The following is a 16,497-nucleotide window of genomic DNA, read 5'->3' as shown; positions in this document are numbered from 1 at the left end:
CGTTGATGCCAGTGGTCTGTCTCTTACGGGGCAAGGTTTAGTAGATTCTGCTTTCTCTATGTAGGTGCTCCAAATCTACTAAACCTTCCTCCTTGGAATCGGCGTGTCTGTTGCTACTTCATGCCATCTTGCAAGTTCCTGACAGGTTCCCTTTAACTACCATTTTACAATTTACATTTAAGCCCCGCCCACAGCAGTAATTTTGCCGGCGGTAAACCGCCGGCGAATCACGTCGGCCGCTTTCCATAGCAATGCTCGCAGAGAGCAATTTGTAGCATGCTGCTAATTGCCCCGATTCTCCACGGCCAGCCAATCTATCAGATAGGGCTGACCGGCGGAGAATCGGCAGCGGCTCCCGCGAGGGAGATCTGCCGCGGGAGTTTGCAACGCTTGACTTGGGGTACCTTTACACATGATGATTGTCAAGCGCTTAAGCACCCCATGGTCGTCCCAACGATTATCGCTCCTGTGTGAAAGCAATCGCACCGTCTCCTTTTCTGCTCCCCTTAGGAGGAAATCAGAATCCTCGATGCAAACGTGAAACCCCCCTTAAAGGAACAACATAGCACAGTGAGCTACATTGTTTTTGTAAATCCCGAGTGATGAATACAATGTAGCACCCTATGCTTCACGGTGTCTATAACTTTCGTTCACTTCTATCGGAGTTACGGAAACAGCGTAGACAGCCAGTTCGGCCATTTCTCCACTCCTGGCCACCTGTGGTAGTGATTCGGGACAGGATTAGAGAATGCCCATTTATGCAATACGGTGTCTGAGAAGAGAATACCTTAAAGCGACCCTCAGGATAAAATTCTATTCTTGGATTGAAGAAGGGAGAATATATTACCCTACTGTGTCCTTCTATGCGGATGTCCCTCTGATCCACTGTTCAGCCGTCCAAGATGGCCACTGCAATTTTCTAGCTACCTAAGGCACACTGCTCTCTGATAGGCCAGTACTGATCATGGGAGCGGTGCTGGCCAATAGGAGAGCAGGTGTAGTGCATTGATAGGCCAACGCTACCAATGCACTGTGGGGATTAGGTAGTCTGAAGACTGCATCAGCCATCTCAGACAGCTAAAAACAGAACCAGGAATGGTGGATCAGAGGGGTATCATAGAAGATCAGCAGCAAGTAATATAACTACCCTCCCCTCCGGTCCGGTCCCAGAAACCAGAGGGTCACTTGGTCACTTTAGGCCGGATTCACATGGCCATAGGCGATTTGCGCCTGAGTCTCTTGGGTCCAACTTGCATCAGACAGCACACGGATAGTAGATACTGCATGTCCTGTTGTTGTCCGCGATACGGACCAGAACCGGAGATGCTGTGATTTCTTCTAATGGGTCCATATGTTATATGGACATAGAATATGTCTGTCTGTGGGTGACACCGATCACTTCTGCTGCTTAGCTGAGCATCGTCATCATGGATTGTGTATGTCCTCCCATTTCTGTGCTGACTTCCTTCAGACACTCGTAGTTTCCTTCCACACCCTACAAACATGCTGCTATGTGGACTGGTTTCCTAAGAAATTGTGTTTGAGACCGGGGATACTATATTGTGACCGCCAACGGCAAACGATCTGAGTGATGACAGGCGCAAGTTGGGCAAAATATTTGTGCCGTATAAACATGTGTGCAAAAGTTTAATAGATGTTAGCGAGCTGAAGGGGTGTTACTCCCCACTGCCCCCCAATAGAGACGAGACTTCACATTCTGAATTACACAGATAAACACATAGTCGGTCTCTAAACTGTGCCGGCACGGATCTTGAACATTTCCAGCAGCTTAGAGGTTAACTGGCCGATCGCGGCAGGAATCTTAGGTACAGACCATTTACAGGCAACAACACATTCCCCGCATTCCTCCAGACACCAATATACAGAACTGCTTCAAGTTCATCTATTACAACACAGGCGGCTCACATTGCAGGATAGATTAGGCAACCGACTACTTTTTTTCCCCTCCTAACTGCCATGTTTGGCCGTTCAGCCAAAGGAAACGGTAAAAATAAATGTTTGCCGGAAAACAAAGTATGACGGTATCGCTGGAAAATGCAGGGTCTGAAGCACCGGAAGCGGTCAATCAGAAATGGCTTACTGGCTGGGTACGGTGCAAGGAGACATCGCATGTATGCATTACTATAGGGACCTTATTAAAGGGGGCTAAACACAAAAAGGTCACAATCATCTAAAATGAGGATTTGGCCTGACTCCTCCGAGCACATTTACACAAACTTATTTGAGAGGGGTTTCCAAAGTGCTTCTAAACCTGCCAAAAAGCAGATAATCGTACAAAAGAAAGTCCAAAAAAAGAAACAAAAACGCTGCAAACTTTTTAAATGGGATGCTTGATCGCAAGCCTTCGCCCCTCACACGACAGCTGCAGCCGTTCAAAGGCCTCAACAGTGGCGTGCCAATTCATGCAGACATAACCGCGAAGGCCATTGGTTGACTGAAGGACGAATGGCAAAAACCTCTGCAGAAGCCTTGGGGGCCGGTGCAGAGAAACATTTAGGCGTTTTTGGATTGCGTTACACGCGGCGATAATCCGGCTGCGGGGAACGCAATGCACGCTTTCCATAGCGTTGCTATGGAAAGCGCAGCCCCCCCTGTCCACGAGCGGAGAACCATAGCGAATTGCCACGATTCTCCAGGGTGAGCCTATTGCAATTCATTCCAATTTGGGGGGGGGGGGGGAGAAGGAGCTGTCGGTGCTACGGGCCGGATGTCGTCATCAGTAGTCAGAGCTGAAGTGTCGCCTCCTATTACACTTCCGACACGGACCACAATGAGAAAACAGAAGACAAATGGGAGGCATTGCTGCCACTGATCTCAACTGGAGTGAAGTTGACCATTCCACTTGACTGCCAATCATAACGAACCCCACGATCAGCTGATCGGCAGGTATGCTGAGTGGCGGACCCCACCGATCAACTACTGATGACCTATCCTGGAGACAGGTCATCAATAATAGTAAAAGTCCAGGAATACCCCTTCTAATACATTGGTGTTTGATTGCTGCTTGCAACGGGGGCTAGAGTAACCGAGAAACGGCGCCGTGCGATATACCGTTATTCTACAAGTGTCGGAGGGAGGATGGGTTCTCTTTAAGGTTACAAGGCAAGACATGCTAAATCCAAAGAAAACAAGACCTCCACCATTCAATAATGGAAGCTGGCGAGATCCCAGGAAGAAGCTATATATAAGCAGGGAAGAAATGTGGGCTGAGAAGGAGCAAAGTTACTAAAGCAACAGAAGTTGTGTTGGAGGACGGGTAACTGTTCTGCTGGACGGTAGTATACAGCTCTCACTCGGCGTACGGTATATACGGCACATGGAGGATGGCCCCTCGTCCTGGAGGAGCTCACTTTAGATCATGCTGACCTTGAGCAAACGAAGCCACTTAGCAACGTACTTCTGTCTTTTTTCAACTCTACAGTCAGACAGCCTCACCATCTATAGTAGTCGACGCTCTTTGGCCCGGCTCAGGGGCCTATTTTAAGCAAAGCTGCTACATTACAGTGATCTGCGGTTCAAAGTGATAGAATAACATTTGTCGGCGTGGGGCTCGAGCGAAACCCCAGCTTGTGGAAAGGCTCAGAAAACCCATCCATTAAGCAATGTTATATAAATGTTCGTGCAGGCTTCCTTCACGTATACCGTAACGAAGAAGGTGCCGTAGAAGCCGCGCAATAGTTAATAAATAGCGATGCCAATCATTAGTAAAGTAAGGCCATAACTTTATGCCTGTAGGACTAAAAGCTACGTTCTCTTAGGATCTGTTTACTGCTTTAGTAACGTACAAGCTTCAATATTTTTATATATTTTCTACATCTAGTATTATTTTAGATGAAATCCCAGAAATCCCCCCCCTAATATTGTCATGGGTAACAGAAGATCCCCTATTTCCCCTTCCTTCCAACAAAGATCAGACTAGACCCAACTGTGAGGCACTTGGCTACAGCAGGAGAACTCCCCCACCGCTCTGGAAGCCCCAGTACACTTAAAGCCCTTTTCCATAGGCCAATAATCATGAACGTTCACTTGCCCGATCACCGGCACATCTGACTATGCTGGTGATCAGTTGACGGATGAGCAAATGCTCATCCATTGGCCGACTACATTTTTAAAGGGAATCTCTCGTTGGGTTCATGCTGCCTGAACCAAACGCAGCATGAACCTGGGCCAGATATGCCAGTTTTGAAGTTCTGAGTCCAAGAGGTGGCCTGGGCTGCATCGGCTTCTCTCCCTTTTTGCGGCCCACTTCTTCGACTCGGAGATCGCTTCCAAGTTTGTTTATTCTGTAAGGCCGTAGCATTTCAGAACACCACAGCACAGGGGCAATGAGCCCAACTGTGCCGGGTTCATGCTGCCCGTCGTTCAGGCAACATAAACCTGACGACAAGTTCTCTTTAATTCAGGCAAGAAATAGCCGACTCCGCCGTCTCTGGCGCTCCCACTAAAGTGAAAGGAGCAGAGGTGTATGCTGCGTCCTCCGCCAACCGCCACTTCAGGATTACAGATAAAGGCTGAGGTGAGCCAACCCCTTTAACTGAAAGGGGTATTCTAGGCATTTAGCATCTTCAGGATACGTCTCTTACAGTTGATCGTCGGGAGTCTGCAGGTCAGGTTCCCCAATGATCAGCTGATTCTCTGACCGGATATCCGCAGAGTGGTCAGCGCCTGAAGTGTAATAGACCGCTTCACTCCTATAGAGAGCAATGCCTTTGGATCCTCATTGCGATCAAAGCTGGAAGAATAATAAAAGGCATCGCTCCCATTGATTTCAATGGGAGTGAAGCCTTCTATTACACTTCCAGCCCTGACCACCAATGCTGACATGCTAGCTGGCGGAGTAGTTGATTGGCTGGGGTCCCAAGCAGCAGACCCCCACCAATCAACTACTGATGACCTTATCCTGAAATTAGTTTGTCAATAGTCAATGCCTGAATTAACCCTTTAAATTATTCCTCCTGAAGACACCCTTATGCACAAGCAAGCTGATGACACCGTCCGTAATAATAGGGCTCTCTTTAGTATGTTCGGACTATGGTGCTCCCTGTTAGCAATTACGAACAAATTACATTCTGCGACTGTGACTAAGCCTTGGATAGCAAACGGAGGTCATTACGTCGAGCGGCAGAAGTTGTTATTTTCAGCAATGGGTTATAGAAGCGTTTATTTGTAGAAATCTGACTCTTCTTTCCGAGTCGCTTACAAGGATGATTCACCCGATTTAAAGAAATTAACCATTTTTTCACGGGGCAGCTTTATAGTCCAACCTGTAACATGAGTAACATGGGAACACCTCTGTAATTAAATGGACTTTAATTCAAGCCATGGAAACATATTTCATGTCAACACCAGAGACGACATACTCTAAAAATAACGTAAAGTGCTAAAATAGAAGGATTACATCACAGTCCTAGCTATAAAACCTCAACGGTTCCATAAAGTGATTCCAAATGCCTAAGAATTTTTAGGACAAAAATGGCACGTTCTTACAATGTGCTGCAGATGAGCGCATCAATAGCTAACAGCTTTAGTCATGCAAAAGTACAGTGTCCAACTGCGATGCCAAAACTAGGCCTCCTGCACATGGCGCTCCACCGGCTATGTAGCCCTGAGCATTGCATGGAGCCGTAATAGGGCACCCGCGTTCTTCCAAGGAGCCCTATTGTCCCTCTGCGTCCCTCTTACTTCATACAAAGGTTCAGATTGACCATGTGAGGCCTCTGATCACATATCAGCGCTGCCCCATTCAATGTTTACTAGCCCAGCTCCATACATTCATAGCTGTGCCCGTTACTGCAACTCGGCCCCTTCAATCAGCTAATAGATATTAGCCTCAAGAGTCGCAATTTCTATTTGAAGGGGTTGCCAGTAAAGTCCAACTATGACTGATGCAACGCTCGCCAATCATTGCTGGGAAAGTCCTTCTGGGGGGCTGCGTAGCCCTGCTGCCACTTCACTCTAGAGATCCCCACCAATCCGACATGATCATACGCCACCAACATCTATGCTTAGGAACTTAAAGCAGGTCGTCCTGTAGGGTATTCAATTCATTAAATGGGTTGTGCAAAGATTAACTTCTATCAACTATTTACAGGACAGGTGATAAAACTGTGATTGGCGGGGGTCTCACCACTGAGATCCCAAGAGCAGGGTCCCGTGTCCCCCTCCTCCTTGCTGTGACTTCCCCTTGCAGTGAGGAGGAGAATGAATGGAGTGGCAGTTGCGCATGCGCAGCAGCACTCCATGCATTTAAAATGGGACTGCTATGAAATAAATGGAGCGGCGGTGCGCATGTGCAACTGCTGCTCCATAGAATCTAATGTCGATGCGGGTGGGTGCAGGGACAGAAAGTTCCCCATTCACGGAATCATTGGGGCTCTCGATCAGTACTTTATCACCCATCCTGTGGACAGGTGATAAACGTTAATCTTGGTACAACCCCTTTAAACTAAATTAGCCTAAAAAAAACTATCATCATCAGACAAAACTATTGCAGTATTTTAGTGGATTTTAAGGCACAAAGTAACAAAAATGAGCTTTACCTGTAGTAACGAGACTGCAAATAAGTTGAGCAAACAGTCTTCGATATATGGCTAGCAGAGCCAAAGTCGATTACTTTCACCCTGTATGGTTGCCGCACAGGATCCACCAACATGATGTTCTCCGGTTTGAGGTCAGCGTGAATTAAACCAAGACTTTTCAGCTTTTTCAGTGCAGTAGCCACCTGCTGAAGGATGGCCCGTATAACTTTCAGGGGTAATGGGCTAAATTTGTTTTGCTTTAAAAAGTCATATAAATTCTGTTCCAACATTTCAAAAACCAAACAGGTGTGATTCCGATGCTGAAAGCATTCGTACGCACGCACAAAGTTAAACTCATCGGCGTTCTCGCTGCTCAGCCTGGCAAGAATGCCCACCTCGATCTGCCCTTGGCGTGCGTAGGAAGGATGGTTTTTCAAGATTTTGACTGCCACCACCTCATTTGTCCCCCTTTTCCAGCATTTTACCACCTGTCCAAAAGTTCCCCGGCCCAAAAAATCCAATACTTCATAAGTATTTTTAACCGAGCACAAGACTTCATGCTGTACCAACTGATAGTCCCCATCCACACCAGCCCCATTCTGCTTAGAAGCACCAGTGGTTGCCACAACAGTTACTGGGTTTGCTGCATTGCCTGGCAGCATGGCAGGCAGTACAGACAATTCATCGACGATCTGCATGGTGCCACCTTGGTTTTCCAGCTCTTCGCTCTTACGCTTTAATCCACATCGCTGATGTGTTTCCAGCAAATCTGATGCACAATCCGGTGTCGCAACTGTCGGTGCCTCTTTCGGATCTGGCTGCGCCTGCGCTGCTGGGTCCCCTGAAGCACCTGTGTTGGTTTTTAATGTGACTGCGCTGGTCTGGGATGCGGCAGTCTGCTGGCGAGGTCTGTCGATTGGATTCTTTGTCTGGAAAGGAGCCCTAGTCTTGTTGGATGGATGTGCAAATCCAAGGTGTCTAGCATTCAGGTCGGTGCGCGGATAGCCCCTCTTGCTGTACACACAACTACGCGATTCTATTTTCAGTTTCTTCACACTACAAAAGGCACTTGACTGAGTTTGATAAACATATGGTGGGTACACCAAAACTTGTGAGGCCATACCTGAAAAGACAAGAGCACAAAAACAGAGAACGTTAGTAAGTTGGGCAGTCCGTAAAAAGACTGGAAAGTCAAGTAACACGTTCATGCCATGCAAACACGTCATACCGTGCCCGTAAATGCTGTGGCTCCGCTGCAAATCTCTGCTGTTTGCCAGGTGGCACCTGAACTTGCTAGTTAAAATCCAAGTGCTGCGCGGCAATAAGCTAAGGTCTATGGGCAGCTGCGGCAGTGAGCCAGTGTATACGGACCTTTGATAAAATTTTGTAAAGGGCCTGTCCCACCAATAGGCGTCCTCCCCTATCCATAAGATAGATGATCGGTGAGGTCCAAGCGCTGGGAAGAATGGAGGTCCTGAAGGTTGCTGTGTAAATGGAACAATGGCCACACATGACACAGACGAGCGCTTGAACTCTACTATAACCAACGGTCCCATTAAAAAGAACGTAACGGTAGCGCGAATGCTTGTACGCTACTTCATTCATTCAGCTGCCTTTGGGGCCCCCCTTTTCATGATGGTTTTGGATACCAGAAGTTGGCCCCTCACCGATCAGCTATTTATTTACTATGCTGTGGATAGGAGAAAACTTCCACTGCTGGGACAACCCGTTTAAGTTTGCCGTGCACCGATATGGCGGTCAGCTATTCGTCCAGCCCACCACACGCATGCACCATTGGCTGTTCTCAATATACATACTAGCATTTTGTTGTCAGAGTCAAACATGGGGGGCCAACAGGCAATGAGAATGAGTAGACCTCAACCATCTGTAAGGAGATGATGCCTTAAAGGGGTTGTTCAGTTGTTCAGATCCTCAGGATCGGCCATCAATAGTGGATCTGCAGGGTCCGTCACCTGGACTCCCTCCTTCCATCCGTGTATTAACTGTTTGCCTAGCCAGTCTGCTCATGCACTAAACTCTGTTCCCACTGTAGAGGTCAGGCTTGGTATTATACCCATTTATTTCTATGGCAACTTATCCTGCAATACCAAGCCTGGTCACTGCAGTAGGAACGGAGCTGTTTGCTTCCTGCAGAAATCAGCTCATTGCACCAACTCCGTGATCGATGGGGATCCTGTGAGAAGGACCCCCACCATTCCACTATGGATGAATAGGCCATAAATATAGTTTACAACTGGCCAACTCCTCTAACCTCCTTGGTTTAATGCAGAGAAAAATAATTGATTATTCTGTTTTGTGAGGAAAATACCAACAAATTGTTCTCAACCTTTTTCCTGTAGAAAGGAGACGTTTCTTCTCATCTGCGCTGAAATCTTTTAGCTATAGGTGTAATTACCTCCATATTTAATAGCGAATAGTGAGGCAGCAGTGTATTTTTAGTGCCATTTGCAAGGAAAGTGAACGATAATCGTTGGGTTTAATCGCGAGCCAAAGACTAAACGACGAAGGAGAAGTCTCTGCCCCGGATGACTACCTCCTCTCTCGGCACTGGTAACATTTACACATTTGTGAACATTTGCGGCCGGTTTCTCCTTTATTTTTGCTCCTACATGAAGCCCTTTTCTCCCAGTTGCCATGTGATGCACAACACGCGGCACACGTGCCAGACCAGCTCATATTGGGTAACAATGTGTTTTCCATTTACTGCTGTGGTTTTTTCTCTCACGTACGTGACGGCCCAGAATCTGTCATTTTGCCCCAATAACCTTGTTTAAATGTTGATTTACTACAACAATTTGGAGACCGGTTGAACTGGAAAGAGCCATCCCAGGTACTCGCTGATCACGAGAAGGTGCGGCGAAGATAGAAGTCGCAACACTAACCACTGGATGGAAGGACTGCAGATCTGACCATGCTGCATGGATTTTTGGAGTTTCCAATGACATCTTTAGATAATCATACAATCCCCCCACGAAAAAAAAATATGACAATGGAGTCTCTGCTGCTGGCCATACACCTCAGATAGCGGTCGGCCAAATGCTTGATCACCGCACGGCTATTCCTCCTGTTCTCCATATACATGCTCGGCTGAATGGAGGGAGTAGCGTAAGCCCCTACCAGATACCTCTGCCTGAAGGCTGGGGGTCCGACCGCTGGTGGTCACACGTATGACCGATGCTCCATTCACTTGTATGGGACAAAGGAAGATTGTCAAGCGCATTGATCTCCCTCTGTCTAATAAAAGTGAATGCAGTGGGATCACTGGAGGTCCGAGCGGTCAGACCCCAAGAGATCAGATGTTTATCCCCTAACCTAAACAAGAAGGTTTCCGGTAAATAACCACAAAAAGATCTTGAAAAGGGTTAAAAAAAAGATTTGCATAAAATGTTTTACGGGCCTTTTACGTGAGCCAATAATTGGCCCTTAGATTGCCTCCAACCCCCCGCCTCCATTCGCGGAAACAGGCAGTCGTTAGTAGATGAACGACTACTAGTTGACATTGGCTGCAACGACGAATGATAAGTGAACCAATTATGATTTGGCGTTCAGTCGCTGGCAGTGTTTACACTGAATATTCAGTTTCCCGTGTTCCGGCATTAGCTTGAATGACAATCGCTATGGGTAAAAGGGCCCTTACATAAAGATCAGCTGATTGGTGGGGATCACGAGCGAAGGATGCCCGTCGATCAACTACTGATGAACTATTCTGAGAACACCCCTTTAAATCCACCTTGTAACAGACATTTTGCATCCCATTGCACATCAAATTAGGTAAAGGCCCTGTCACCCAGGCCGATAGATCATTCACTGTAAATGTCCCGACTGAATGCCAAAACGAGAATTTGCTCGCTTCTCATTCGTCGTTCACTTTATGCAAGCATAAAACTGAATGGATCGGCCCGTGTAAACAGGTAGTCATTCATTCATGACCAACTGCCTGTTTACTATAAATAGAAGCAGGCGGCCCAGAACGATCCCCGGCCCGCTCCACCATGGAACAATCCTCGGCTCGCTCCACCCCATTCACTCAGCGGTGATCGTTCCTCTGTGAAAGAACAGAAATGACTAGTCGCTGGAACGGCCCCACGCTGGAACGGCCCCTTCGCTCAAACGGCCCCTTCGCTCAACTCATCTGCGCCATCAAGTCATCCAATGCAAGAGGGCCCTTAGGCAGTGGCTTCTAACCTATAGTTGTCCACCTGTTGCAACTGTCAGAGCATGCTGGGAGTTGTAGTATTACCAAAAGTTGTAGAATCACAGGTTGGAGTTCACCGGAATAAGTTATAATATCGTATACCACTTTTGTGTACCTTCATAAAAGCCTATATACAATTTCCTTTCCGAAGACCACAACCCGCAGCACCCAACAGCGGGATTAAACGGTAACACGCCAAAATACGTAAGCCAAGTCGCAGCTTTTGAAGGCAAAAGTGAAATGAGATCCTTTGTAAACAGCATTTAGTAAAGCGCTTTCACAATCCAAAAAGGTTAAACGGTTGTAAGTAAACAGCGCGCTTATCAGTTGGTAAAGTCAATATTGCGCTGAATGCCCCCGTCGCCGTAGTAAAAAGCCGTTTCATGTGGAGTGCAGCAGTATTTGTGCAAGCGGGACAATGTGCAAGCACACCGAAAGTTACCCGATAACCCAGAGTTTCCTCTCGCTAGCAGAATATTTTCCACTGCGCTTCACAGAACTGATGAGGAGTGAAATTAACTCTGAATTTCCTGGAAGCCTCGGCACTTACTGGCACAAAAGCAGGCGACTTCCAAGAGCTGGCGGAGCCGCCGTGCATCAGCCACGCAGATGGAGCGGCTAATTGTCGGGGATTAAAGGGCACCTTTCCTCACCCAGAAAAGATCTGCCCTGTTAGTAAAACAAACAGCGCACACCCAGCCGCGCCGCTGTAAGATCTGACTATTATGCTTCCCCCGCCCCTGGCATACTTGTCTGGCTTTGTGGCCTAGCAGAATAATAAAGCCTTTCATTGGCGTAACAGCGAGTTCACCGCGTTCTCATGATAAGAGGTTAGCCTGCAGAAAACACTGTGACACGTGGGGTGGATCTGCTGTGAAAACGCTGCAGTAAACATTTTGCGCGGAAATATTTCAGATTCCACCCGTGCGTCTGAAGCGGTGAAATCCGCTGAAAAAAATGTGATATTTTATATTGTAGATTTTTTCCGTAACGCATGCGTAAGATTTCTTCAAACCTCGCCCAAATTGCTAGTCCAGGCTGGTTTGCATATGGCCCGCATGTCTCACATGTGTAGTACGCGCCGCTAAAGCCCATTCATTTCTATTGGACCGCTCACACCTGCATTTTCATTCCGCATGTGAAAAGTTTTTGGGTGCGCTGGTCTGCAAAGCCCCATTGAACGGACACCAACGTGCTGCCCGTTTCACCAATGTAAGCGAATGGCTCCATTCTCTTCCGCTTGGGGATTCGGTCACGGTGCCGTTTTCCGCAGCCATGATGGACCCCCGACGTAACCCCACAGTATAGTGTAAAACACTCTGTGCATGCTCCCTAAAGGTGAGCGCCCCCTTAGGCATTCTAAAGTCCGATCTACGTTCAATCTTCCCAACGGGGCCCGCTGGTTCAGTCTGTGCAGTTTAATGCCTTCACATATAAAATCACCATCTACCCGGCATGAAACCGTTTTGAAGGCTCATTTATTGGCGCAAGTTGGGCGTCCGCAACAGGAGGCCCTCCAGCTATGGTGGAACCATAAGTCCCAGCATGCCCCGGCAACCTCCGGATTACTTTTTGCTACCAAGAAGTCAGAATCGTTGCAAAATAGATGAACCTATCAGCTCTTTGCACAGAGGATCTGAATAATCTTCTGACTTTCAGACAAAATTGCAACATTGTGTTATCGGGGGCGCCAATCTCAGGGATCAGCAATTCTGTATCTCTTCTGTACGTCAAACCTGTGGAAAAAAGCTGAATTGGGCAATTTTTAGGGAACTATTATTACCACCAGGAATTATCTTTATTTGACTTTGCTAATTGTGTATGCTGTGCTGATCGCTATCTACTGGCCACATACAGCGTTTTTAACGCATTTTCGGAGCCATTTTTCTTTCAAAACTGCTGCGGCCAGTTGTTGCCTTAAAGGGGTTGTACCAGAAATCCCATTTATCATCTACCCATGGGATAGATGATAAATGTCTGATCAGTGGGGAACTTGCCTCTGAGACCCCCTCCCCCTCACCACCTCCGGCCCGTTGTCAGTCCAGCCGAACCAAACATCCGCATTGGGGTCGGAGCTGGAAGTGTAATAGATGGCATCACTCCCATTGAAATTGAAGCCTTCTATTACATTTTCAGCCCTGACCCCAATGCAGACGTCAGGCTCGGCTCACAGCATGCCGGAGGATCAGCTGATCGGCAGGTATTCCGAGTAGCGGACCCCGGCCAGTCAACTGTTGATGAACTATCGTAAGGAAAGGTCATCAATGGCAAAGTTGTAGAAAACCCCTTTAATAGTCCATAGTAAAAATTGCAAGGTGAAGCGTTTTGGTAGCATTTTTTGAAGTCAGTGGCGTTTTATCAAAAAGCAGCAGGCTCCAAATATGGCCGTCTTTCAGGGGGTTTCTCCATTGGCTTCTGTACAGGAATCTAAAAACCGGGATGGACGCATGTACAAAAAGTCACAGAATCAAAAGCTACACATAAGGCCAAAGGCAAACTACCATATTCGAAGTCCATGCATTGTCCAAGTCTTCCACGGTCCAGACTCAGATGAAGAGGCTCAAAAAAGCGTTGAAACGTTGCACCTGCTTTTACGGAAGAGATCTATGTTTGACACGGCATCTTGGAAGCGGTCTAATACTTCCCATGATCTACACGGCCGGGTGATCAGGACTATTCCCACAGAGGAGGAGGATGCGTCCGTGTTCTTAATGTGCTTGGAGTGCTTCGTCTACTCATTAAGACACGGTAGTTTTTTTCCACGGAGTCACGAGAAAACGTTGCAGCGTGCAGTATTCTAATCCGATTTGTGAACAAGATTCAACCATTCGGAGGCTAGACAGGCTGGACTAGATGGACATTGTCTTCATTCAGCCTTACGAACTATGTTACTATTCGAGTCAGTGGGGACGCAAGGAGAAAAAAAAACAAAAAAACTCAGCTGTCCGTATTTCATGACTGTTGTCAAGGAATGCATAAAAAAGAATGGCGCCCGTTCCAGTTTTTTTTGCGGACAACTGGCATACTGAATTTAAAAACGTACACGCAGAAGGGGCTTCGCTCAGAAGAAGAAACGTCCGTTTTTTCGTATGTAACATACGTTTTTATACGCTCGTGTGTTATGCGCTTATAACAACTCCACAAAGAAAAAAAAAAAGTCTTGAAACCGAGGGCGTTTTTACAATTTTAATGAAAACAAAAATAAAAGGTGCTCCTGCGGATGTGGGCTTTAGAGAACTCGTCTCAGAAGTAGCGCTCCGCCTTGTGTGAACGCCTGACAGTCAGAGGAATATTAGTATAATCTGCATCTAATGTAGAGCAGTGGAGTCCAACGGTCCTCCCACCACAAACAAGTGAGCGATGTCTATAGGAAAGGCCAATGTCCCTGCAGCCAAAACACCTTATCAGCCCGCCGCACGCAGCCCGCACCGCCATGATGGCACTTCCATCTGTCTGGAGAGACAGGCTGCTAAATAGGACAACGGCTAATATCATGAGCGGAATACGCGGGATATAGACGCCCGTGTGAGTGAGCCCTTAAAGGGAATCTGCAATGTACAAGTGTCTTCTCATTAGGTTCATTTTCTAACTACCTAAGACACATTGTGTACTGCTCTCTGATTGGTCAACACTGCTCTGGCCAATCAGAGAAAAGGTATAGCGCACCAGTCGGGTGCACTCACACACTGTGCTGATTTTTGCAGGAAGCAGACAGCTCCATTCCCACTGCAGTGGCAAGGCTTGGTATTGCAAGCCAAGTTCCTATTCTTTTGAATGCCTGTAATAGCAAACCAAGTAGGAATGGAGTCGTCTGCTGCAGGCAGAAATCATCTCCATGCCCGAGGGTAGTGGCCCTTCAAACTGTTAATCAGTGGGGCTCCCAAAGTGGCAGAGCTCCACCAATCTGCGATTGATGGACATCCATGTTGAAGATTCTCTATCGATAGGTGGACAACCCCATTAACACTGTAATCACCGAAATTTCCGATGTGTTTTCTGGAGCCAAAGCCAGGAATAGATCCAAAAGGAGGTAGTAGTAGTAGAGAAGAAAAACTGATGCGTCTCCTTCCTGTTTGATCCACTTCTGCTTTCAGCTCAAAAACCACATTAAGAGGGGAACCTGTCATCATAAACTACATTATGGAGCTAAAAAGGTGAGGGAACACAAAGCCCGGGGAGATGCGTTTCATACTGACCAGTTTCATTGCCATGCCCACCCACAGCTTGACTCTTACTGCAAGCTCATCTTCCATTCACCTCTATGGGAGATGCGCACACAGAGTCGTGCCAACGTCACGGGAATATAGCGCTGCAAAAGGGCACCCGGTGTAAGAAACACATCCTCCGGACTCCCTGTTCCCTCACCTTTCATAGTGTAGTTGATTAGGTTTAAATGTGATAATAGATTCCATCTAAGAACAGCATACCTGCTTCCAGCCTCCAGCAAAGCTTCAGTCGGAGGGTCGCGTATCAGAATATCTGCATTCAGCCTCTACATCCATTTTACTTCTCTCGTCGATCGAAGTACCATCACTCCTAATCACAACTATCACTAATAACTGAAGAGCAGCCGCCAGCAGGGACTACTTGTTGAGGCAACCTACCTGTATGCGTCACTCCTGGCTGTTATGCATACTTATATAACGTGTTCATTGGCGCTGCGCTGACAACTGTCATGCCTGGTATACTAATCATGGGACAATGACACAATTCTTCTCTAAGTACCAGTTGACCGTGTTCAAGCTTGCATTATTAAGTTGTGAATGTATGCTGACCTACATATGGAGACGTCCCGCCGTGACTCGCTTTGTTCGTATGAACGTCTCCCCGATTGTATCGCAGTGACAATCCGAGTTCATTAACGCATACAACATGGACAGAGCGCAACCGTAGATATCAACGTTAAGACTTCCACATCTCCTTCTCGTGAAGAGTTGGATAACAGAGGCCCTTTGTAATGAAGCCGTCACATGAGCGAGGCAGTGCAGATGCCACACGTCACCGTCTATCATGTTATACCTGGAGGGGGTCCCATAAATAGTCAAAATGGTTGAGAAGTTGGACCGAATGAAATGTTGCAAAGCAACATTGTTGCAAGTATCAATAGAGAACGTTACATATTGGATACATTGTTTACATTTGCTATGCAGTACAACAGAGCATGCTGGGAGTGCTAATTGTGCTTTTTTTTTTTTTTTTTTTTTTTAACACAACGACTAGGGACCCCCAGGATAGGGGAGATGGGGGGGGGGGGGGGGCACTGCTCGATTACTTGTGCCCAATCCTTTTGCTCCTATGCTATACTGCTGGCCAAGATGAAAGTTGGCCAACTTTTACCATTTCAGGCCGCCATTGTCCTAAAGTTGTACGTAAATAATCTTTTTTTTTCCCCCCAAACACTGATCTGTCAGGTTGGATCTTTTCCGCTGAACGTTTGCCGCTTTGTCCGAGCCGACTGTGTTGTTTTTAAATGAGGTCTGTCAGCAGTTTTGACCCCTCAAAACTGCTGTCGGTGCAGTTTTTGCCGACGGGACACAAGCTTCATCGCGCCTCTGTTGCATGACCAACAACTTCAGCTTTAGGGTACATTCACACGTAGCAGATTTGGGGGCAGATCTGTACCAAAATTCACGGCATACTTTGTGCTGAGGACTTTGGCGCAGATCCGCACCCCTTTTGTGTGAGCACATTTCACCCGTTCAATGGAAGGGATGGAGTCTGCTGTGGATCCACGTCAAAATC

At 47.2% G+C, this 16,497-nt stretch overlaps 1 protein-coding gene across 3 annotated transcripts in view; it reads right to left on the bottom strand.

Annotated features, from left to right (window-relative positions):
* The window catches only part of HIPK3 (homeodomain interacting protein kinase 3), a 93,716-nt gene that overhangs the window by 59,535 nt on the left and 17,684 nt on the right, over positions 1-16,497 (bottom strand). For 2 of the 3 annotated variants that reach the window (XM_066583260.1, XM_066583262.1), the window contains exon 2: positions 6,561-7,662. In XM_066583260.1, coding sequence (XP_066439357.1) covers positions 6,561-7,662 — 1,102 coding nt within the window. Of the gene's footprint in view, positions 1-6,560; positions 7,663-15,182; positions 15,615-16,497 lie in introns of those variants that run through there. The other variant, XM_066583261.1, reaches the window with a different exon arrangement.

Source organism: Eleutherodactylus coqui, chromosome 11, assembly GCF_035609145.1.
Source record: "Eleutherodactylus coqui strain aEleCoq1 chromosome 11, aEleCoq1.hap1, whole genome shotgun sequence".
NCBI lineage: Eukaryota > Metazoa > Chordata > Amphibia > Anura > Eleutherodactylidae > Eleutherodactylus > Eleutherodactylus coqui.
Note: the sequence above shows the minus strand (reverse complement) of the source record. Positions and strands in the feature narration are given on the sequence as shown.